The 25,516-nt window shown below is 36.7% G+C and overlaps 1 protein-coding gene across 6 annotated transcripts in view; it reads left to right on the top strand.

Moving 5' to 3' along the window:
- LOC115224085 (proto-oncogene tyrosine-protein kinase ROS-like) overlaps nt 1-25,516 on the top strand; it is a 193,442-nt gene that overhangs the window by 105,977 nt on the left and 61,949 nt on the right. For all 6 annotated transcript variants that reach the window (XR_005003674.1, XR_005003673.1, XM_036512873.1 and 3 more), the window contains 8 exons: nt 388-551; nt 2,130-2,225; nt 3,382-3,517; nt 5,137-5,293; nt 7,014-7,208; nt 10,197-10,492; nt 11,848-11,982; nt 13,529-13,659. Coding sequence is in view for 4 of the 6 variants with exons in the window: in XM_036512873.1 (XP_036368766.1) it covers nt 388-551; nt 2,130-2,225; nt 3,382-3,517; nt 5,137-5,293; nt 7,014-7,208; nt 10,197-10,492; nt 11,848-11,982; nt 13,529-13,659 (1,310 nt within the window). In the remaining 2 variants the exon portion in view is untranslated. The remainder of the gene's footprint in view (nt 1-387; nt 552-2,129; nt 2,226-3,381; nt 3,518-5,136; nt 5,294-7,013; nt 7,209-10,196; nt 10,493-11,847; nt 11,983-13,528; nt 13,660-25,516) is intronic.

The following is a 25,516-nucleotide window of genomic DNA, read 5'->3' as shown; positions in this document are numbered from 1 at the left end:
GGGTTATGGTTAGTTAGGATTAGGGTTAGGGTTAGGGGTGGGGGGAAGGGTATCTTTTTTTCTTCACAAATGTAAATAAACCCAATCTGTTTCTTAAACGAGGGACATATTCATACGGCACAGAATGTTTTCACCTCAATAGACGTCATTGATTGGTTGAAATTGCAGAAATTGAAGAAAAAAACAACAAATATCTTACAAACTATAGAATTTTCACAATAAAGCCAAGAGAAAAAGATGTTTTATAAACACATTCTACCAATATACGAAGTTTTAAATTTTTTAGTTACCTGGAAATTATGTTAAAAACTGCCGTTCAAAACCGAAAAGATCCGGTTTTTGTCTATAGCAGAAAATGATAATTATGATTTTGTGTTTTGCTTTCAGACCAGTCGGCAGTGGGAATTGGACAACGATCTACAATGATTCCGCTCCACATTGGATCATTGAGGAATACCTACAGGATGGTGAGAACTATATCTTCCGAGTGAGAGCGAGAAATTCTCGAGGCTGGAGCAATTTCAGTAAAAGCAGCCGACCATTTCTTCACCGTAAGTAACCAAGAGTTGCCTACCTTCGTTAGAATTACCTCCCTTGCTTCTCTTCACCCTTCATCATTATTTGTGAATTCCAGTCGTTTCTCCTCCATATTTTTTAACCGAAGGCGAAACGGAGAGTGATGTAGAAAACGAATGTTACACTTTTGTAACTTTAAAAAGGAATTATTTTGAAACTCAGGCATGACTGTCTGGTTAAGAAACTTGCTCTGCAACAACTTGATTTTGTGGTTCAATCTCACTGCACGGAAAATTTGGACAGGTTTCTGCTACTATAAGCCCTGGACTGACAAATGCCTTGTGAGAAGATTTGTTAGAGAGAAACTGTATGGAAGCCTGCAGTATATATACGTGTGTGTGTGTGGGGGGGCCCTTCGCTTGATAACCGGTGTTGGTTTATTTACATCATCATCATCCTCATCATCATCATCATCATCATTATCATCATCATCATTATTATTATTATTATTACTATTATTATTATTATTATTATTATTATTATTATTATTATTGAGTGAAAGAGCAGTTCATGCCATCAAAGTGACACTGGGGTAAAATATACGAAGCCCAGTATACCCATCATGACTACCCGTCTGATAAGGGTACACCAGACATTATTATTATTATTATTATTATCATCATCATCATCATCATCATTAATATTATTATTATAATTAAGCTGGCAGAATTGTTAGCACGACAGGGAAGATGCTTAATGGCATTTCGTCTGTCTTTATGTTCTAAGTTCAAATTCAATCGAGGTTGATTTTGCCTTTCATCCTTTCAAGATCAATAAAATAGTACCAGTTGAGTACTGGAGTCGATGTAATCAACTAGTGCCCTCCTTCCAAATTTCAGTCCTTTTGCCTTTAGTAGAAAGGATTATTATTATTATTATTGAGTGAGAGAGCAGTGCATGCCATCAAAGTGACACTGGGGTAAAATATACGAAGCCCAGTATACCCATCATGACTACCCGTCTGATAAGGGTACACCAGGCACATGCATCACAACCATATGTGCATGACATGGTTATCTCATATCAAGATAAACAGCGCATGACCTTGCAGGTGGGGCCCAGTTAGAATTTTCTTCTGGTTGAGTAGCCTATCCCACTCAAAAGGTCCCTGAATAAGGATTGTTTAAGGATGTTGAATGAACCACCCATCTTTCCAAAGGTGAATTATCCAAACCTCTAAGAATCCCTCTCAACACATGACTATGATGCTCTCCCACTACTTCTGCTCGTGATCAGAGATGCACATATTGTCAGCCACTAAGGGACATGCTCAACTGGTTAAGGTCAAACAACTGACAAGCAAATCTGTGGTATTGAGCCGAATATTTGCTGTAGCCCATCTTTTATACCAAGACAAAACAATGTACATGATAACTCTTCCAATCATCATCATCATCATTATTATTATTATTATTTATTATTATTATTATTATTATTATTATTATTTTCATTTTTGAATAAAAACAAAACAAAAAAATTTTCTCTCATTAAGTCATGCTTTATGACAAAGTTAATTATTGTGTATTATTATTTTTTTTTTTGTATCGTTTCAGAAATTGACCGAGCAACCAGTAGCAATATGTATCAATATGCTCTCATCCCAATTACACTCTTCATCATCATCATCATCGTTATTTTAATTTGTATTTGTAAGTTGGAGTTTTATATTTTTTGCTTTATTCTTTTTTTTTTTTTTAAATAACTTGATGTAACATTCAGATTTCTTTGTCAAATGTTTTGCCTATTTATCTACATTGTTTGGCTAGAAGTCCTAAACCAGGACTGCCATGTTATGTTGGCAAACAATCTTTACTACAAAGTACTGATGCCGAAGATCTCACGTTGTGAGATTTAAAAATAGTAATTTCCAAACAGCATTTTGTCTGATGTTTGTGATTGATAGAGCCACAAGAGGCTGTAATAAAGATGGAGATATATGCACTTTTTTATTAAGACATTATTGCATTCAGCCAGTGGAGGCACAATGGCCCAGTGGTTAGGGCAGCGGACTCGTGGTCATAGGATCACGGTTTCGATTCCCAGACCGGGCGTTGTGAGTGTTTATTGAGCGAAAACACCTAAAGCTCCACGAGGCTCCAGCAGGGGATGGTGGTGATCCCTGCTGTACTCTTTCACCACAACTTTCTCTCACTCTTACTTCCTGTTTCTGTTGTACCTGTATTTCAAAGGGCCGGCCTTGTCACTCTCTGTGTCACGCTGAATATCCCCGAGAACTACGTTAAGGGTACACGTGTCTGTGGAGTGCTCAGCCACTTACACGTTAATTTCACTAGCAGGCTGTTCCGTTGATTCGGATCAACCGGAACCCTCGTCGTCGTAACCAACGGAGTGCTTCCATCCATCCATTGCATTCAGCCACACGTACACTCATACATGCATGCATGTACTTGCACTTACATACACACATATCCACACTCATATATGTGCAACAAAAGTTCTTTAAAAATGTATGAAAAAGTTTGTAATAAATCTGTGAAGGTGATATTGGAAGTTAAACTATGTTAAGTGTTCTTCAAAAAATGCTTTTCCTCACCTGTATGTAATGGAAAATGTCTTCTGAGTAATTTATTTCGATTTCCAATCCTTTACATTCCAGACATATTTTGAAAATGAAGTAGCATTGAGTCTTTGTGAATGGGAGAAGAAAAATATACAATAATGTATGTGTGCATGTGTATGTGTGAGTGTGGGTGTGTGTGTGTGTATTGAAACACATTAAAATGTAATCAAGTATTTTAAGAAATACAAGTGCTGATGAAACTAATCCATTATTAATTATTGCAGTGTTCAAGAAAAAACAAACAGAAAAAAAGCGAATCACTCATGTCAATGATGGTCACAATCCTGATGTGGAACTCGCTACTTTGCAAGATTTACCGCATATAGCAGTCCAACAGAACAACACCCTTTATTCAGTTGGGTATGTACACACACTCTCTTTTTTCTTTCTCTCTCCCCAGCTCTCTCTCTCTCTCTCTCTCTCTATATATATATATATATATATATATATATATATAATAATAAATATTAGGGAATAAATCCAAATTTACAGGGAAAAAAAATCAGATTTAGGATTAAATCCAATTTTATAGTAAAATATTATATAATATTAATTAGAGACAAAACCACTATTTTGCAAAACAAACAAGGAAAGACTTAATCAATACATAAAATTTTAATAAAAAGTAAAAAAATCTTCAGGTGGATTTCCGATTTTCAAGTCAGTTTCAAATTAATTTGAAACTGACTTGAAAATCGGAAATCCACCTGAAGATTGTCGATCAAGACATGAAACAATTGTAGTGGCGGTTTTTTTACTTTTTATTAAAATTTTATGTATTGATTAAGTCTTTCCTTGTTTGTTTTGCAAAATAGTGGTTTTGTCTCTAATAATATTATATATATATATATATATATATATATATATATATATCCATGCCGGTGGCATGTAAAAAGCACCATCTGATTGTGGCCGTTTGCCAGCCTCGTCTGGCACCTGTGCCGGTGGCACGTAAAAAGCACCCACTACACTCACAGAGTGGTTGGCATTAGGAAGGGCATCCAGCCGTAGAAACTTTGCCAGATCAGACTGGGCCTGGTGCAGCCTTCTGGCTTCACAGACCCCAGTTGAACCGTCCAACCCATGCTAGCATGGAAAGTGGACGCTAAACGATGATGATGATGATGATTATCTCTCTCTCTCTCTTTACTCTTTTACTTGTTTCAGTCATTTGACTGTGGCCATGCTAGAGCACTGACTTTAGTCGATCAAATCGACCCCGGGACTTATTCTTTGTAAGCCTAGTACTTATTTTATCGGTCTCTTTTTTGCCGAACCGCTAAGTTACGGGGATGTAAACACACCAGCATCGGTTGTCAAGCAATGCTATGGTGACAAACACAGACACACAAACATATACACACACATACATATATACATATATACGACGGGCTTCTTTCAGTTTCCGTCTACCAAATCCACTCACAAGGCTTTGGTCAGCCCAAGGCTATAGAAGACATTTGCCCAAGGTGCCACACAATGGGACTGAACCCGGAACCATGTGGTTGGTAAGCAAGCTACTTACCACACAGCCACTCCTGTATATAAATATATATATTTCTATCTATCTATCTATCCCTCTGTCTAGCTTTCTCTCCATGCTGTGTATCTATTTTACTCTCTCCCTCTCCTTTTCACTCTGTCTGTTTCTCTCTTTCTCTATGTATCTCACTCTTGTTCTCCCATTCTCTTGTTCTCCCATTCTCTTGTTCTCCCATTCTCTTGTTCTCCCATTCTCTTGTTCTCCCATAAACTTAGCGGATCGGCAAAAGAGACTGTTAGAATAAGTGCTAGGCTTACAAAGAATAGGTCCTGGGGTTGATTTGCTCGACTAAAGGCAGTGCTCCAGCATGGCCAAAGTAAAAGAGTAAAAGAGCAAGTAAAAGAGACTTATTATGAAGAATGGTAAAACTCACTTTGTCTTATTTTTTTGGTTATTTGCTTCTTCAAAATTGTTTTCTATTTTGTGATTTTTGCAGTATGGTGCCAACTGATGCTGACCTCATTGCATTACCTCATTTCCGACATGACCAACTAATCAGAAAGAAGTTCTTGGGAAGCGGTGCTTTTGGCGAAGTTTTTGAAGGCGTTTGCAAAAGCTGTGTTGCAAATGGAGAAACACGTGTGGCTGTCAAGGTAATGCTTTTGTTGTTGCTATTGTTGTTGTTGGTGTCTAGCCCCAAGTCAATCCCAGCCCAGTAGGCATTTGATCAAAAGCGTTCCAACTGTGACCATCTCAACTTTCTTTAATAGCTTGTGGAAGGAAGCACTCCGTCGGTTACGACGATGAGGGTACCGGTTGATCCGAATCAACGGAACAGCCTGCTCGTGAAATTAACGTGTAAGTGGCTGAGCACTCCACAGACACGTGTACCCTTAACGTAGTTCTCGGGGATATTCAGCGTGACACAGAGAGTGACAAGGCCGGCCCTTTAAAATACAGGTACAACAGAAACAGGAAGTAAGAGTGAGAGAAAGTTGTGGTGAAAGAGTACAGCAGGGATCACCACCATCCCCTGCCGGAGCCTCGTGGAGCTTTAGGTGTTTTCGCTCAATAAACACTCACAACGCCTGGTCTGGGAATCGAAACTGCGATCCTATGACCGTGAGTCCGCTGCCCTAACCACTGGGCCATTGCGCCTCCATTTAATAGCTTGTAGGACAACATTATCTAACGTGTTCTTCATTTAAGACAGCGATGGAGCACAAAGTAATGGAGATTTGACTGCTTTTTCTAGCAGGTTGAGCTACACTACAGTGCAGAGGTTCTCAACCAGTTTTTTTTTTTAATCTATGGACCCCTTTGATTACTATTTTATTCTGGTGCCCCCCCCCCATAGTCATTCAATGTTTAAGAACTAGTTCTATAGAAACTTCTTTCAAAATTCCTATTTTATTTTTCACACATTCACTTATTTAGATTGAATTATGTAAAATGTTAGAAAAAGAAACCTAGCTGTTTCTTGGAATACATACCAATACATACATCTGAAGCCAAATCTTTTCAGTGGCCCATATATATATATATATATATATATATATATATATACAGAATTTGTAAGCTGTATATGGCAAAAAAGGCAGAAAATAACGAAAACCCAGCCTTTTCTGCCTTTTTTGCCGTATACAGCTTACAAATTCTGTTTGTTTGTGGAGACTTTTTACTAGTAGAGGAAATAGTGACCAATTTTGGCTGCTATTTCTAATATTTTCAGAATGTGGTTTTGAGCAACTTGTTGCATTTAACCCTTAATTATAATTATTATAACCCTTACCAAATATGGTCTTTTCCATACCGATAAATCTACTAGGTGAAATTGATTAATTTTATTAAATTAATTATATTCCACCCTTTATTGCATATATATATATATACATATATACGACAAGCTTCTTTCAGTTTCTGTCTACCAAATCCACTCACAAGGCTTTGGCTGGCCCGAGGCTATAGCAGAAGACACTTGCCCAAGCTGTCACGCAGTGGGACTGAACCCGGAGCCATGTGGTTCGTAAGCAAGCTACTTACCACACAGCTACTCCTACGCCTTTTCCTTTTGTCTCTGGTTAGATCCTGATATTTCTCGATTTTTAAAAATATTTTACTATCATCATCATCATCATCATCATCATTTAATATTCATTTTCCATACTGGCATGGCTTGGGTGGTTTGACCGGAGCTGGTAAGGCCAGGGGCTGCACCAGGCTCCATTTGTCTGTTTTGACAGGGTCTCTACAGCCTGATGCCTTTCGTAATAAATAATTTGTTATAATCATTATGGTTTACCAAATTCATATTCTTAACTTCTTTGTAGCAACATTTCATTATTTGTTGTTGTTGTTGCTGTTTTATTTCAGACACTGAGAAAATGTGCCTCAGAACACGAAAAGGAGGAATTCTTAAAAGAAGCTTTGCTCATGAGCAATTTTAAACACGAACATATTCTAAGATTACTAGGCGTCTGTTTCGATGGTAATCCTCAATTTATTGTATTGGAACTGATGGAAGGCGGAGATTTACTTCTTTATTTGAGGAACTACCGTCCAACATCGGTAAGTAATTGGCATCTATTTTCATTCTTTTTTTCTTTAATTGTTCATTCTGTGTTCTCATAACTTTGTTGGTATTGTATTTTGTTATTGGTTTTGTCACACCACCCAGATTCTGGTCTTTGGATTAGTCATCATCAAAGTTTAACATCTGTTTTCCATTCTGGTATGGGTTGGAGGACTTGACAGGAGCTAGCAAGGCCAAGAGCCACATCAGGTTCCATAGTCTGTTTTAGCTTGATTTCTATGGCGGGATGCCCTTCATAATGCCAACCACTTTATAAAGTGCACTTGGTGCTTTTTACATGGCACCATCACCAATGGTTTTTATGTGGCACCTTGGTTTTAGAATTTCAGTTCTGTTGTGGTGGACAGGACTTCACAAGTACAGCAATGTACCACATATCTTAGTCCTCTGTCATCTCCTTCATAAGGTTCAAGTTTTGAGATCGGCCTTCAATAGTTCATCCTAAGGTTCAGCTTCTTGAGATTGGCCTTCAATACTTTGTAAAAATTCTTAGTAATTGTCTTTGAATTCTTTGTTCCGAGTCATCAACTTAATTTTGACCGGTTCAGCCTCAGAATATACTTAAAGAATATGTAAAAGACTGGTGTTTCCCTACCACCATCATCATCATCATCATCATCGTTTAATGTCCGCTTTCCATGCTAGCATGGGTTGGACGGTTCAACTGGGGTCTGGGGAGCCCGAAGGCTGCACCAGGCCAGTCAGATCTGGCAGTGTTTCTACAGCTGGATGCCCTTCCTAACGCCAACCACTCCGAGAGTGTAGTGGGTGATTTTATGTGCCACCGACACAGGTGCCAGACGAGGCTGGCGAACGGCCACTGTAGCGAAATTCTAATCTTATACTATTTTAGTTTTGTCCCCTGCTTAACCCCTTGACAACAGTTGACACAAATATGCGATCACATTTTTGCTTGCCTACCCGTGGTTAACATAAATATATGATGTAGAGCTACCCTACATCCATCACGGACTTTTTAGCGGCTGACATATGTTTACGTTCACTATCGTGTACTTTATCTCTTGAGGAGTGCACAGTTGCCGTCCCATGCATTATCTTAGCTATTTTAGGTTACGTTCAAGTCATGAGACTAGCAGTAGACCAATGACATGCCGATACTTTACATGAATACCATGTTTTGAGTTGTACCACATGAAGGCTATTTTTCTGAACTTGAGCAGAATAACTCGTGCATATCATATTATGATAAATAGCTTCACATAGTTCGTTTTCAGAAACTGGTAGACGTAAATGTACGACGCTATGTTATTGTAACGGTGAACGTAAATAGACGCGAGCTCATTGGCACTTGTGTGTTTAATAAATAATAATAATAATGAAATTATTGTATACAGTGCTCAGGTGCACCACAACTTGTCAGAAAGTGCATATAAAGTACATGCAGTAATGTAAAACTGTCTGGAAAGCGAACAATGTATGAGTCAGATACATGCCTGTGTGTGTATGGAGGGGAGAATATCAGGTGTAGTGTTGACGAATCTCAGGAAGCATGGAAGTTTTGAAGGATGCAGTGCTCCGACAACTAACAACTGATGCCGGCAGTTTGTTCCAGCTTGTTCCGGCAGTTTGTGTGGCCTCATTAGATAAAAAAAAAAAGAATGGAGCAGTGTCTCTCATGCTTCGGGTAAAACCGGTGTCAAGGGGTTAATCTGAAGATCTTTGTAATGAGTAAGAAGAAAGAAAGTAATAATTATGTCTTTTATATGGTTTCCTTTTTTGGTCTTTAAAATTCCAATTTCTAATCCAGTCATGATTGATCTAAGAATCATTACCTGCCTCTTCATTAACAGGCCACCAAGGCTTGCCACATCATTTGGAGAGGTTCTGCTCATGATTCTTTCTCTTTTTATCCAGTTTTTCAAAACAAGTATTTATATATCTGCTATTTATGATTAAGATACTAACATATAATAACTCACTCTTCCTGTCATTGAAGATAAGTAAATAGTTACTCTTAATCCATGTGGGATAACTCTAGTTACTTACTTGACCTTACACGACCACAGGGTAAAGACCCCCTTCGGTCATGAATGACCATGGGATTGCACCTAGAAAGTTACCCTCCTAGACACAAGTCCGGGCAAGGTTGTTTATGGAAGACCAGCAGTCGCCCATGCATACCAGCCCCCTCTCCACGCCACCAGTGTTATCCAAGGGAAAGACAAAGGTCGATACAGCTTGGCACCAGTGACGTCGCAACTCATTTCTACAGCTGAGTGAACTGGAGCAACGTGAAATAAAGTGCCTTGCTCAAGAACACAACACGCAGCCCGGTCCGGGATTCGAGCTCACAACCTCACGATCATAAGCTCAACACTCTAACCCCTGAGCCATGCGCCTTCACGACCACAAGTTGGTATAAAATAGGTGATCTCCTCTGTTGACTTCTCTTTGAAACAAGAATTTTGCAGAATGTCCGGTATTTGTTTTTGAGAGCAAAATAAACCTCAGCAATATGGAGCCTAGCGATTTTCTAGAACCTCACCAAAATCCCTACTGTTGAATTCCAACTCCTAACCCATATATGTCTTGACATCTTATCTGCTTCATCAGCTTCACTCTTCTTCTTCTTCTTCTTCTTCTTCTTCTTCTTCTTCTTCTTCTTCTCCTCCCCCCTCCACCTCCGCTTTCCCTCCTCCACCTCCTCTTCTTCTTCTTCTTCCTCCTCCACCTCCTCTTCTTCTTCCTCCTACTCCTCCACCTCCTCCTCCTCTATCTTCTCCATCTTCTTCTATATTCTCCTTCTTCTTTTTTTCTTCTTCTTCCACCTACTCCTCCTCCTCCTCCTCCTCTATCTTCTCCATCTTCTTCTATATTCTCCTTCTTCTTTTTCTTCTTCTTCTTCTATCTTCTTCTTCTCCTCCTCCTCCTCCTCCTCCTCCTCCTCCTTCTTCTTCTTCACACAATTCTAAATAACACTTTTCCTTTTTCTTTTTTAACAGACAAGCCAAGTGTCTTTAACATTATTGGATCTAATGAAAATATGTGTGCATGTTTCCCGGGGCTGTAAATATTTAGAAGAAATGCATTTTGTACATAGAGACTTAGCTGCTCGTAACTGCTTAGTGTCATCAAAGAACCCCAGGGACATGGTGGTGAAAATAGGAGACTTTGGTCTCGCTAGAGATATATACAAAAATGACTACTATCGTAAAGAAGGAGAAGGCTTGCTACCTGTTCGATGGATGTCCCCAGAATCATTGGTAGATGGAGTTTTTACTACACAGTCAGATATATGGTAAGTAGTTGGTCAAAAAGACTAATTTTTGTATTTGTCCTCTAAAACGGCAAGTTTGAGCAATAGAAGCTTTGCAAATTGTGATAAACGGCTGCCATTTCTAGCAGACAGATGTACCAGTACTGAGGAAGGGTGAGGCCCTGAAACCAGCTGGTCTACTGGTCTTGGTGCTGATAGATGGGAGTTGTTCCCTCCCTTGTTTTCAATATATTGGACACTGATATTGTGTTGTTAACCAGCTGGAGGTGTCCTCCTGGGGTTAAAAAATGTGGAAACATTGTTCTATGCAGCAACACTACATCGAGGTGGTAACGACCTTTGCTTTACTTAAATATTGTTTCATGTTTATTTCTAAAGATACTAGGGAATATTTTGAGAGAGAGAGAGTATTTCTTTATTCACTATAAGGTTGAGAAAAGGAGGGAACAAAACAAACGTTGGGGTCAGGGTATCGAATGAGATAAATACTTGTATTTATATTCTTTTTTATATATATTCTAATTATTATACAACATTACTCTTTTATGTACATTTTTTTATGTACATTCCTTTATGTACACTGATTTGTTCTGCTTTTTACATTTAACCCTACAGTCTCTTATGTGGTGGTTTAATAAAGTATGTGATTGAGTATTATCTGGTAATTGATATTTGATTTAGATGTATTTCTCCATTTTCTTATCTTGTATTAGTAATTTGTGGTAAATCATTTTACCTTTGCCCATATAATACAGTAAATGAATTGATTGCATCGCAATCATTAACATTTATGTATTAACTTTGTTGGGTACTTCACTAGCAATATATTGGATATACGTTATCCCATAGCGGGTTGCATTTACAACCCCTATCTCAATTTGTATATATATATATATATATATATGTATGTATATATATATGAATATATACGACAGGCTTCTTTCAGTTTCTGCCTACCAAATTCACTCACAAGGCTTTGGTAGGCCCGAGTCTATGGTAGAAGACACTTGCCCAAAGTGCCATGTAGTGGGACTGAACCCAGAACCATGTGGTTGGTAAGCAAACTACTTACCACACAGCCACTCCTGTGCCTATATTTATGAGCTCCTAAAGAATGAAAGGCAAAAAATCAACCTTCTTAGGACTTGGACACAGAAGACAGAAAGCTGGAATAAATACCACATGGTACATAATCCAACTCTTTAATCAATCTGTTAACAAGTTTATTAACAAATCTAATAATGAGTCTCTTAATAAGTTTGTTGTTAATTTGTTACCTGTGAAAATGTAAAGGTATGAAATGGCTGTTTAATTTTTTTCACCTATGATTTAATTCCCACTCTACAGGTATATCTTTGTATGTCTATTAAACACAGGTCGTTTGGTGTTTTAATGTGGGAGGTCATCACATATGGTCAACAACCTTATCCAGCTCGAACAAATTTAGAAGTTTTACAGTATGTCCGATCAGGAGGCAGATTGGATCGGCCAGATAACTGCCCGGAATATTTGTAAGAAGAGCAATTTTTCACTTGCTTTTTCCATTATTTTTTCCTTCCTTATTATTTCTTCAGAATTAATATTGTTTGTTTCTTATAAATCTTGAAATGATAATTTATAACAACAATAGAATTATTGTTAACTGTTGTTAACATATCAAGACTGGGATTAAAGTAAACTTATTAGAACTACTGTTAACTGGTGTTTACTGCTCAAAAACTACTGTTAACTAGTGTTCACTGAACATAAAATTATTGTTAACTTTCGTTAACATATCAAGACTGGGATTAGAGTAAACTTATTAGAACTACTGTTAACTGGTGTTTACTGCTCAGTGTTCACTGAACATAAAATTATTGTTAACTGTTGTTAACATATCAAGACTGGGATTAGAGTAAACTTATTAGAACTACTGTTAACTGGTGTTTACTGCTCAAAAACTACTGTTAACTAGTGTTCACTGAACATAAAATTATTGTTAACTGTCGTTAACATATCAAGACTGGGATTAGAGTAAACTTATTAGAACTACTGTTAACTGGTGTTTACTGCTCAGTGTTCACTGAACATAAAATTATTGTTAACTGTTGTTAACATATCAAGACTGGGATTAGAGTAAACTTATTAGAACTACTGTTAACTGGTGTTTACTGCTCAAAAACTACTGTTAACTAGTGTTCACTGAACATAAAATTATTGTTAACTGTCGTTAACATATCAAGACTGGGATTAGAGTAAACTTATTAGAACTACTGTTAACTGGTGTTTACTGCTCAAAAACTACTGTTAACTAGTGTTCACTGAACACAAAATTATTGTTAACTGTCGTTAACATATCAAAACTGGGATTAGCGTGAACTATCGTTAACTGCTGTTCACCAGTTATAAACTGTTGATAACCAGTGTTCACTAACTGGAAGCACTGTTAACCAGTGTTCATTATGTTTTTTGTTTTTTTATACCAATCTTTGGTCAAGGAATGTCATGTTTGAAACTTTTTTTTTAATATTTAGTCATATCATGTTTATTGAGGCAATGTGACTACCAGAAAACTCCAATTCCATTTTCTGATAGATTTTTAACATCATTTCTAGAAGAACCATGAAATTTAGCAATAATAAATCTTAGAGAGAGTTATAAACAGTAGCTGCAACACACCGTGATGTATATTTGCCATTTAATTATGGCTAACCCCTAAGGGTGGATGCTACTGTAGTTTGTAGCCCCAGGAGGACACCTCCTCCAGCTGGCTTTAGACACACTTTCTGTGCCCTATCAGTATTTGCAAAGGGAAGCCATTGACGGGAAGGATGGCTTCCCTTTGCAAATACTAATAGGGCACAGGATGTGTGTCTATAGCCAGCTGGAGGAGGTGTCCTCTTGGGGCTACAAACTACAGTAGCATCAACCCTTAGGGGTTAGCCATATTTAAATGGCAAATATATGTCACAACATGAAATTTAATTTTACAGTTAAAGGGTGGTTGAAGAATTCAGTAGCAATACCATTTTGTGTACTGATGCCATGTAAGTGTGTTCTAATCATTTCTAATACTAGATACCAATTAAAACTGAACTGTTGGAGCTATGCACCAGAAGACCGACCAACTTCATCATTTATCCTGGAACAACTGGAACTTTTCTACCAAAGACTTTTTGAAGAATCAATGCTGAACAAAAACACTACAAGTAAGCAAAACAATAAAAAAAAACCCACAAAAATAAATATTTATAGATTTCAGATAGATATGTGTATGTGTGTGTGTGTGGATATATATATATATATATAAAAATATATATGTGTGTGTGTGAGTGTATGTATGTATGTATGTATGCATGTATGTATGTACATACATATACACACATATACATGTATACATATAATTATATATATATATACCTATATATAGATAAATATACACAGACATGTATAGTTACTCACACGCATATATACATATACGTATTCATACATGTAAATGCATACACATATATACACACACACATATATATATATATACATACACACACACACACATATATATATATATACATATATAGACTCACACATGCATATATATATATATATACATATATTGTGTGTGTATTATATATATATATTATATATATATATATATATTTACATCATAATCATCTTTCTACATATATATATGTTTGTATATTCATAATATAGATATATATCTTACATATATATATATACACATATATAATATATTATATATATGTAATATACATGTGTGTAAGTTTGCATATATGTATGTGTGTCTGTGTGTATTCGTAATATATCTATATGTATATACATATATACATATGTTTGTATGTTTAATGTGTAATACATACATACATACATATATATATATGTGTGTGTGTGTGTGTATATATATATATATGTGTATATATATATATATATATGTGTGTATATATATATATATATATATATATATATATGTATGCATGTATGTATGTATGTATATATCTACAAGCATATTTGCACACATATTTATACACACACACACATGTATACATGCTTATATATATATTTATATTGCTTTTACATTTCTTTTTTTCTTTACTTTCTTATTTTTGCTATAATTTTTTAGCTAAACTTCTTTGAGTGTTTTAGAGAGAGAGAAAGAAAGAGAGAGAGAGAGAGAGAGAGTCTGTGTGTGTGTGTGTGAGTGTGTATATATAATCTACATTTGTGTTATCTTCCTCTAAGAATTGATATTTCCATGGAATGTTGTTTTTTTTTTTTTGATTGCCTATTTTTTTTTCTGTTTCGTTCTGTTTAATTTTTTTATTTCAACCAAACTCCTATTTCGATGTTTTAGCCAAGCAGTGTTGCTTATTATGTTTCAATTAGTGCTAATTAGAAAACAAAAACAAAAAAAAATGAAAATAGTAAAAAAAAAAAACTTTTTGTTGGTGGTCTTAAAACTATGAAATCATTATTTTTTTTAAAAAAACTGAATACTTTCAGGGAATAAATTTTGAGTAACCCTAAATAATACTAATAATAATAATAATAATAATAATAATAATGAGGTTGGGATGGGAACAAAGATATGTAGATTTAAATTGCAAGCTAGTTTATCACATTATTTATATTCTCCCTTATGTGATATCTTTTGTGTTGTTTGTTTTTTTTTCTTTTTTTTTTTTATTAGCACGTTTCAGTTTGTTTAAAATAATGTAGACATGTAACATCGCTGCTAAGTCCAGGACTAAATATTTGTAAGCTTTTACTTCCTTGTGAAACCTATAAACAGTAAAATCAACCCCAAATAGATTCCTTTAAATTGCCCCCCCCCCCACCTCAAGTGCATTAGAAGTAGCATCTCCACTTTTAGTTGAAATAAGGGGACAGGGTTCCACAGTTAGGGTTTTTTGGGGGGTTTTTTTGTCGCTACAGAGAAATTCCAAAACGCTCAACCGACACGCAAACTTCACTTGCACTTCCTTCCATTCAAAACAATTACACCATTTAGTTATGTGTTGGAAGAAAGATGTTTAATGTGAGATACGCATTATTCCTATTATGGGCACATGGATAAAGAGGTTGGGATTATTAGAGCAAAGCATCAACAAACAGAAATATGCAAGTTCAATTTCAACCAAATACTCTCATTTTTATTTTCATATTTCTTCTTTTTTATATCAGTACATTTCATATTGCTTACCTTAAAACATAGTTTGAGTCTTAACCCCTTACCTGGCAGAAACGAATATATGCGTTTTGACCGAAATCGTTTTTTTCTATCTCTGGCGAGTTAACTCGTCAAAAGATAGACTCACCAAAATCGACAGCAAACGAGTTCCTTCGTCTAAAAATGGGTTAACTCGTTTCTGCCCAAAGCGGTAATTTAAAATCAATATTATTGAATTAAAATTCATAATAAATAAGGTTTGAAATATACCTCGAAATCACCATTCAAAACATAGTAAAATAAAACAATTAAAAAATATGTCTGAAAAAATACATTTATTTTCAAAATAATTGTTGGGTAAGGGGTTAATAAATTATCAAGTAATTAGTTTTAAATATTCAAAGTAATTGTGAGGATATTTTTACATAAGTTAATTGTATTTATTTACTAGCAGTATCGCCCAGTAGGGAAGCCTTCTCATTTATTTATGTCATCTTGCAGTTGTGATAACAGAGAAATCTTCACCAAATTTGTTAATATCTTATTGTCTTTTTGATTTAAGAAAATTTTCAAATGACCTAAATTAGCAGTTTAGGAAATAATAGCAGAGAATGTTTGTTAATATTCAAAAAAAATTTAGTTTTGTAAACATTAAATTAATTTTACACAATTTTGTGCTGGATTTCCTTAGGGCTGTACTTAACACTTTTGTTACTGTATTTATTTTGAGATGCTCTGTGTTTCTTCCTGTTATTTTAAATATAACAAAGAATTTAGTAAATTAACTTAGTTATCATTAAGCTAGTGTTAGGAACATAAATTGTAACTAAGATTTTAGTGGAAGATTTGAATTCAAAACTTATGAAAACAAGACATTTATACTAAAGAGCCAGAGCTGGTTTCAGCCAGGCTGGTAATGAAAGGGTTAAATCAATTTTCATGTATCTGCTATGAATTTAAGATTCAGAATATGTTTTGCATTTTGCTAAACATTTCAATCAATCAGGAACTTAACAATTTTTTAACAAATTATTATCGTATTTAATGAGAAATAATTATGTAGTGAATGAAGTTAGTTAGAAATGATTATTAATTAAGAAAATTAAGTTAAAATAATTATCTGGTGGGGAAAAGAATAATATCAATCCATAACTAATATTATTTACTTGATGTTTTCTAAGTATGGGACACAACTCTGGACATATTTCAACCTTATTCTAACCTCAGCCACAATATATAACCATTGCACTTATTAAAAAATCACAAAGTAAATGTGTAAGTTGTAAGACTAATATAGTTAACTAATTCAGAGACACCATCTGCTTTTAAAACAACAGTTAAGTGAGCATTAACATTTTTAATTCACTGAACGCTCTCCAGAAAACAGTGTTGTTATGGAAAAGAAAAAATCACTGTTCACTTGTATTTTATTGACTTTCTATGGCAGGTTTTATCCATTTCTTCTCTCATTATTTTCTCTGCAAAGATTTTGGCTACATTGTCTCTTTTAAAACCAATGCCTCCTATAAGCTCTTTACATTGGTACATCTGTTACCCATTACTTGCTTCAGTCTTTGAACTGTGGCCAAGCTGGGGCACTGCTGTAAAAGGTTTAGTCCAATTGACCCCCAGTACTTATTTTTAAACCTGGTGCTTATTCTATTGGCCTCTTTTAGCTGAGCTGCCAAGTTATAAGGACGTAAACAAACCAACATAGTTGTCAAGCCATGGTGGGGAACGAACATAAAAACTCTCTCTTTCTCACACACACACACACACAAACTCAGACACACACAATGGGCTTCTTTCAGTTTCCATTTACCAAATCCACTGACAAGCCTTCACTTGACTTGGGATTATAGTGGAAAGCACTTGGCCAAGAAGCAGCTTGGTGGGACTGAACCCAAGCCCACATGGCTGGAAAGCAAACTTCTTACCACACAGCCAACCCTATACCTATTTATTTATAAGTAAATAAATAAAATAAAGTTAAAAATCAGTTATAGATCTAACTAAATATAACTATAACAGCAGGTATATATCTTATATAACTATAACTACAGTTCTAACTAATCAACTGTAAATTATTTAGGAATAAACCATTTATCATTTTTGTTAAAAGACAAGAGGTGGGTAATAAACATTAAATAAAATTTGAGTACAACTTATTTACCTCCACTTTTGGTGAAATTTAACTATTAAAAAAACTATTTTTTTTAGTTCTAAAATGGGTTTTTTTTAACCCCAAAATTTAGAAGATTAAATTTTGAATTAGAGATGGGAAGATAAATTTAATGTAACTACAGAAATTTTGAGATAGACCATAAATTAAAATAGTTGTTTAAACATAATTCTGTGATGAAATAATTTATTAGTAAATTCTGTTAATAATTATCTTAATTAATATCAACTTGGCTGTGATTAATTAATTAATGATTTATTGATGTTAGGAAACAAGTAACTCTTCTTAATTGGTTTTTGAAGTAGTGGTGTTATGATGGCAATATTGACGTTGGTGATGATTGTGATAATGGTGTTGATGGTAATGATGATATAATGGTGATGATGATGATGATGATGAGAAGGAGGAGGAGGAAAAAGAGGAGGATTTTTTTTTATTTGTTATACAGGAACTCTGATAATATCAAAAATCTTTGCTTGTAACTAAGGAACTCTGCCCTCACCCCACTCTCTCGCTTTTTGGCACATGAAGTCAATAATAATAATAATAATAATAATAATAATAATAATAATAACGATAATGATAATAATATTAATAACAATAATCCTTATCTTGGCACAAGGTCAGCAATTTTGAGGGGTGGGGAAATCGATTACAGCAACCCCAGTACTCAACTGGTACTAATTCTTATCAATCTCAAAAAGGCAAAATTGACTTCAATGACATTTGAACTCAGAAATCAAAGAGCCAGAAAATTGCCGCTAAGCATTTTCTCTGGCATGCTATCATTCTACCAAATTGCTGCCTTAATAATAATTTCTTATATGAAAATCAAAGCATAGAAATCTATATATATAAAACTGTAGTTGTGTGAGTGTCTGTCCCCTTCGATTTAGATTCCTAACTACTCCCACATTTTGTGGTGCAGTTTAACCAAATTCGGGTATCTTATAGTCGTGATTCATATCAAGCCCGTCTGAGTATTAGCGCGCGTCTACGATGAGTTTACGATTTTAAAAATAATTTAACATCATTTTTTATTCCATTTTAATGCATAATTTTTCGTGTGTCGATGGCGGCGGAGTTGGCGTCCATGGTCACACCTGCACCTGTTTGCTTCTCCCACTTCTTCCCTCCCTCGTGAAGCTGTGGGGAAGGGAGTGTAATGAAATGAACATCGTAAAGCGTTGTCAAGGAGACCAGCGTTCTTTTAGAACAACGACTTCATGGCTTGAAGACACCAAAGCAGAAATGGCTAAGAAAGCCCGAATTGGCATCTATAAGGGAAGTAACTCTCTAAAAATGCTTGTATAGTTATTTCCCTTACAAATCCGAGCAACGCCGGGTGATACTGCTAGTTCTTTATAAAATAAGAAAACAGGAATTTATTGATTTAAGGATGTCCTTGTAATTATCCCGCTTGTCTTATTAGCAACAGACGTGTGGCTTGAGTTTCTGTTGATATCATCATCTGAGCTTGTACAAGTCCTTCATTTTAATAACAGAGCATTCCAGAAGATTTAACTATCTTCGTTAATTAGTCCCAGCTCATCTGTGATCAAGCTTAAAAAAAGACTCCGCCGGTTACGACAACGAGGGCCCCAGCTGATACGATCAACGGAACAGCTTGCTCGTGAAATCAACGTGCAAATGGCTGAGCATTCCACAGACACGTGTACCCTTAACGTAGTTCTCGGGGATAATCAGCGTGACATAGAGAGTGACAAGTACAACTCATTTTTGCCAGCTGAGTGGACTGGAGCAACGTGAAATAAAGTGTCTTGCTCAAGGACACAACGCGTCGCCGGGAATCGAACTCACAACCTTACGATCATGAGCCGAATGCCCTAACCACTAAGCCATGCGCCCTCACTGTGATCAAGCTAATTTATGATGAAAGGCATTCTGTGGTCTGGAGGTATTAGCTCTCCTTGTTGCCTTTATTGGCCTTCCATAGTCTAAAGGAATTAGCTCTACTCATAGCCTTTACTAGTCGTTCATAATCTGGAGAGACTAGCTCTACCCATGGCCTTTATTGTTCCCCTATGGTCTGGGGGGAATCAGCTCTACTAGTGGCCTTTACTGGCCCTCCATAGTCTGGAGGAAAAGGTTGTGTCCTTGGCTTTCAAAGGTCCTACAAGAACTATGGGATCAGTATATTTAATATTCATCTTGACCACAATTCAAGTTTACAGTTACAGGTAAACATGACAAGAGAATTACACAGGGTCAATGTCATGGTGAACCAGTGGACTGAGTGATCCCAGTAAGGGTGAGAGAAATAAGTTAGGAATCCTTGATTAAAGACAGCATGAGCTAAACAGAGGCCAATAGTGGAGGCACATGGTCTAGTGATTAGAGCAGTGGACTCGCAGTCGAGGGATCGTGGGTTCAAATCTCAGACCGGGCGACGTGTGTTTATGAGTGAAACACCTAAGCTCCACGTGGCTCCGACAGAAGGTAATGACGAACTTCTGCTGACTATTTCGCCACAACTTCCTCTCACTCTTTCCTCCTGCATCTTGCAGCTCACCTGCGATGGACCGGCGTCCCATCCAGGTGGGTAACCTATACACCAAGGAAACTGGGAAACCGGCCCTTAAGAGCCAGGCATGGCTCGAGAAGGAAAAACTAAAGCTAAACAGAGGCCAATGTAACAGTAGTAGAAAAGACAAAGATGAGGGAATGCATTTGTAAGCCGAATGTTGGTCTGTGTTGATTAGTATCTTTATACCACATAGGTGACCTTTCATTGGATGCTGTCTAAGAGATCTGTAGGTAGGAGAAGCAGCAGCAACAATATCCTAAATGTGAGACTAATAATCCATTGTGGATTACCTTTTAGCTTTGTTTAAGGCTGGAGTATTTTCAGGTGTTGAAGAAGGAAGACCAGTTTTTGTGATGGGGTCTTTGTGATATTGACGACGTGTGTCGGTCCTGAGAGATCATCAGTGGGAATGCAACCCAGGGTTTGCAGTGACCTTAAGGGTTCTAGTTGTATAGGGTTCGTGTTCAGGATTGGGAGTTAATGCTTTTGTGATCTTAGTAGTGATTATTTATTTGTTACTGTTGAAGGTTTTGTTGTAGAATTGGTGGAGCAACCATCAGCTGACTTCAAGTGTCAGAGTCCAGGAGGTAGGATGTGTGCATTGCCTCTTATGTGGGTATGTGATGGGTAGCTGTAATATGTGCTGGGTAGGCTGATAAACTTAGAAACTGTTTGCTAGAAATCATATTTGGAGATGAGAGAGATATGGAGGGTGTCTGGATTGATGGTCATGAATGGAGCTAATTGATTTTGAGAGTTGATGATTATGAAACCCTGTTTCTGCACCATTGGTGCTATTAAGCTGGGTTCAGTGTGAAGGATGTCTGTAGTCCCTGAGAGCAATAACTTGAGAGGGGATGAAGTTAGATGTCTTAAATGGCTTAGATGCAGGTAGAATACGATTGAAGAGTTGTTGAGGGATAAAGGAATTCAGAGAGTGGAGGAAGGAGTGAGTTAGTAAAGGAAGGGAAACTCTGAGCCAGAGTAACTGGAGGTCTTTGTTACTGGTATCCAGGTGAGAGAAGTGAATGACAAGGAGACTGGAATCTATGTACACACAGACACCACCATTCAATGGAAGCTGTGTAAAGTTTGGGGCCTGGACAGCAGAAACAATAATAGATAGGCAATGAGAGAGTTGTCTTGGAGATGAGTGGTTTGCATTCTAGAAAGAAGTCATGTGCAGTATTTAGGTTGGCTTGCAGTACGTGGATATTGGAGAAGGTGCAGAATTATTTAACAGGTTGAGTATTATTTTTGACATTTCAGGAAGTATAAAGGGCATCAGTGCAGCATGTGGTCTCAATAACTGCCTGTTGGGAGCCTGGTCTTAATTTTCAAAAGAGCAAAATCCACTAAAAGCATTTGTAGACCAGAGGTGGTTTTAAGTAAGGGAGTATGATCTGCGATGAAAGTCTTTCAAACTATGACTATACAATCTATGTTTAAAGGTTCCTTCATTACTTCCTAAGTACCTAAGGATGTTGGATATTATTTCTGGTGCAAAGTTATTGTGTTAAAAGCCATCTGTATTTATTGGTAATAGCTTCTTCAATATTTGAGTGTCTGTCATGACTCCACATTTTTGAGCATGTGCCGTTTCTTGTAGGACCCTATTCATGATGAGCAAGAAAACCTGATCACTCTGTCACTCATTTCCCGCTTCTTACTAACACTGCCTGTCTTTCTTTATACCCTACCGACTTCTCTCTCGTTTAAATCTCCCTAAAACCATGCCCCATCATCTTAGAAAGGTGAAGATAACACATTTCGTTGCATGGCCCAAGAAATCTCTGCAGAGAAAAAAACTCACATTAGTTATGGCTAGATGACATTAGATTATTGATCTGCTGAGCCAAGGCTGACCTAGAGCTAAGCAGCAAAACATGTGTACACACATGCAAATGCACACACACACACACACACACACACACATACACAAACACACACACACCTCGGACTTTATATAAGTGGGTTAATTCCTACACAAACCTGAATCAAGTTCTTATATGTGATTTATGAAGACTTGATTCCTGTAACGCAAGAAGTCTTTGAAAAATGTCTGAAAGCTCAGTTATAATTGGATTATCCAAAACTTTCAGATTTTCAGTCCGGGGATTAGGGAAGAAACCAAAGGAGTGATGATGATTATGATGATGATGGTGATGATGATGATGATGAGGATTTCCGACATTGGCACAAAGTGGAACATTTGACAGTGAATGAAGGAACAGTTGATTAAATCAATTATGGGAGTTAATTAGTTTTAATTTGTATTAATAATTGAAATGAGAAATCAGCTTCACTGGGTTTAGATCAACCCTAAAATGCCTCACAACGTTTTAGCCAACATTTTACAAATTTTATCAATCCTGTGGAATATATGTACATAGGAGCACTCCGTCAGTTACGATGATGAGGGTCCCCGCTGATATGATCAACGGAACAGCCTGCTCGTGAAATTAACGTGCAAGTGGCTGAGCAATCCATAGACACGTGTACCCCTAACGTAGTTCTCGGGGAGATTCAGCGTGACACAGAGTGTGACAAGGCCAGCCCTTTGAAATACAGGTACTACTCATTTTTGCCAGCTGAGTGGACTGGAGCAACATGAAATAAAGTGTCTTTCTCAAGGACACAACGCGTCGCCGGGAATCGAACTCACGACCTTACAATCGTGAGCCGAATGCCCTAACCACTAAGCCACGCACCTTCACTTATCAGTCCTGTACCCTTCATAATAACAACCATCACCACAGCAACAACAACAACAACAACAACAATAATAATAATAATAATTACTAACATAGGTAGAGAGGAGTTTTAGGGTTAGTCAGTACCATCAACTCCAGTACTTGATTGGTTGTTTATTTTATCAACCCAAAGGGATAAACAACAGAGTGGATCTCTGCTGGACTTGTAATTGGATTATAAAAAGCTAGATCAAATACCTATTTCTTTACTATCCACAAGGGGCTAAACACAGAGAGGACAAACAAGGACAGACAAACGGATTAAGTTGATTATATCGACCCCAGAGCGTAACTGGTACTTATTTATCAACCCCGAAAGGATGAAAGGCAAAGTCGACCTCGGCGGAATTTGAACTCAGAATGTAACGGCAGACGAAATACCGCTAAGCATTTCGCCCAGCATGCTAACATTTCTGGAAGCACAAGGCCTCAAATTTGAGGCAAGGAATTAAGTTGATTACATCAACCCCAGTACACATCTGATACTTAATTCATTGACCCCCCAAAAGGATGAAAAGAAAAGTCGTCCTCAGCGGAACTTGAACCCAGGATGTAACAGAAGATGAAATACCGCAAAGCATTTCGCCCGGCATGCTAACGATTCTTTTCTACTCTAGGCACAAGACCCAAAATTTTGGGGGAGGGGGCCAGTCGATTAGATCTACCCCAGTACGCAACTGGTATTTAATTTATTGACCCCCCTCAAAAGGATCAAAGGCAAAGTTGACTTGAACTCAGAATGTAAAGACGCACAAAATACAACTAAGCATTTTGCCTAGCATGCTAATGTTTCTGCCAGCTTGCTGCTTTTTTAATAAAAATACTAATAATAATAATAATAATAATAATAATAATTCTTTCTACTGGAAGCAGAAGGACTCAAATTTGAGGAAAGGGATTAAGGCGATTACATTGACCCAGTATGCAAATGGTTCTTAAATTATCGACCATGAAAGAATGAAAGGTAAAGTTGACCTTGGCAGAACTTGAACTCAGGAATTTTGAGGGGAGGGGACCAGTTGATTAGATCGACCCAGTACGCAATTTGTGCTTAATTTTTGACCCCGAAAGAATCAAAGCACAGTCAACCATGGCGGAATTTGAACTCAGAACGTAAATACAGATGAAATATCATTAAGAATTTTGCCACGCATACTAACGTTTCTGCCAGCTTGCCACCTTTTTAATAATAATAATAATAATAATAATAATAATAATAATAATAATAATAATAATAATAATAATAATAATAATAAAATAATTGTTTCTGATGGTTGGTTACACACAATATCAAAATAACATTATTTCAATGGCTTTCAAGCATCAAAAACCATATTATTGAAAAATGTCCATCAAGACATTGAATCATTTGCCTTGGTTAAACTTAGTCTCACACTTACTTGTTTTAAGATTATACATACTTACATACATCCTTTGGTGTGTGTTTATGTATATACATACATATACACACACACACACATGCACATCTTAGCTCTGCTGCAGCAGTTTTCCCTGGTATTTTATATTTATACTAGCAGTATCGCCCGGCGTTGCTCAGGTTTGTAAGGGAAATAACTATATAAGCATTTTTAGAGAGTTATAGCCAAAAAATAGCAAAAAATGCATTAAAAATGGAAAAAAAAAATGATGGTAAATTTTTTTTTAAATCGTTGACTCATCGTAGACATTTTTAGAGAGTTACTTCCCTTATATAATAGCGAAAAAATACATTAAAATGGAAAAAATGATGGTAAATTTTTTTTTAAATTGTAGACTCATCGTAGACGCACGCTAATACCCAGAAGGGCTCGATATGAATCACGACTATAAGATACCCGGTTTTGGTTAAACTGCACCGCAAAATGTGGGAGTAGTTAGGAATCTAAATCGTAGGAGACAGACACACAACTTCACTTTTATATATAAAGAAGATACCCTTTTAAAGCCTAGCCAGGATCATGGGCCTGGTTTCCCGGTTTCTGTGGGGTATGTGTTCCCCCCAGCTGGACAGGATGCCAATCCATTGCAGCGTTACTCAAGAAACAGGAAGAAAGAGTGAGAGAAAGTTGGGACAAAAGAGTACAACAGGGGTCGCCACCACCCCCTGCAGGAGCTTTGTGGAGCTTTTTGCTCAGTAAACACACTCAACGCCTGGTCTGGGAATCGAAACCGCAATCCTCCTATATATAATTACTGAGAGCTGGCAGAATCGTTAGCACGCCAGGCGAAATGCATAGCCGTATTTCGTCTGCCATTACATGTTCTGGGTTCAAATTCCGCCGAGGTCGACTTTGCCTTTCATCTTTTCGGAGTCGATAAAATAAGTACCAGTTACGTTCTGGGGTCGATGTAATCGACTTAATCCCTTTGTCTGTCCTTGTTTGTCCCCTCTATGTTT

The sequence above is a fragment of the Octopus sinensis genome, linkage group LG24 (assembly GCF_006345805.1).
Source record: "Octopus sinensis linkage group LG24, ASM634580v1, whole genome shotgun sequence".
NCBI lineage: Eukaryota > Metazoa > Mollusca > Cephalopoda > Octopoda > Octopodidae > Octopus > Octopus sinensis.
This window is presented reverse-complemented; position numbering and strand designations above follow the sequence as displayed.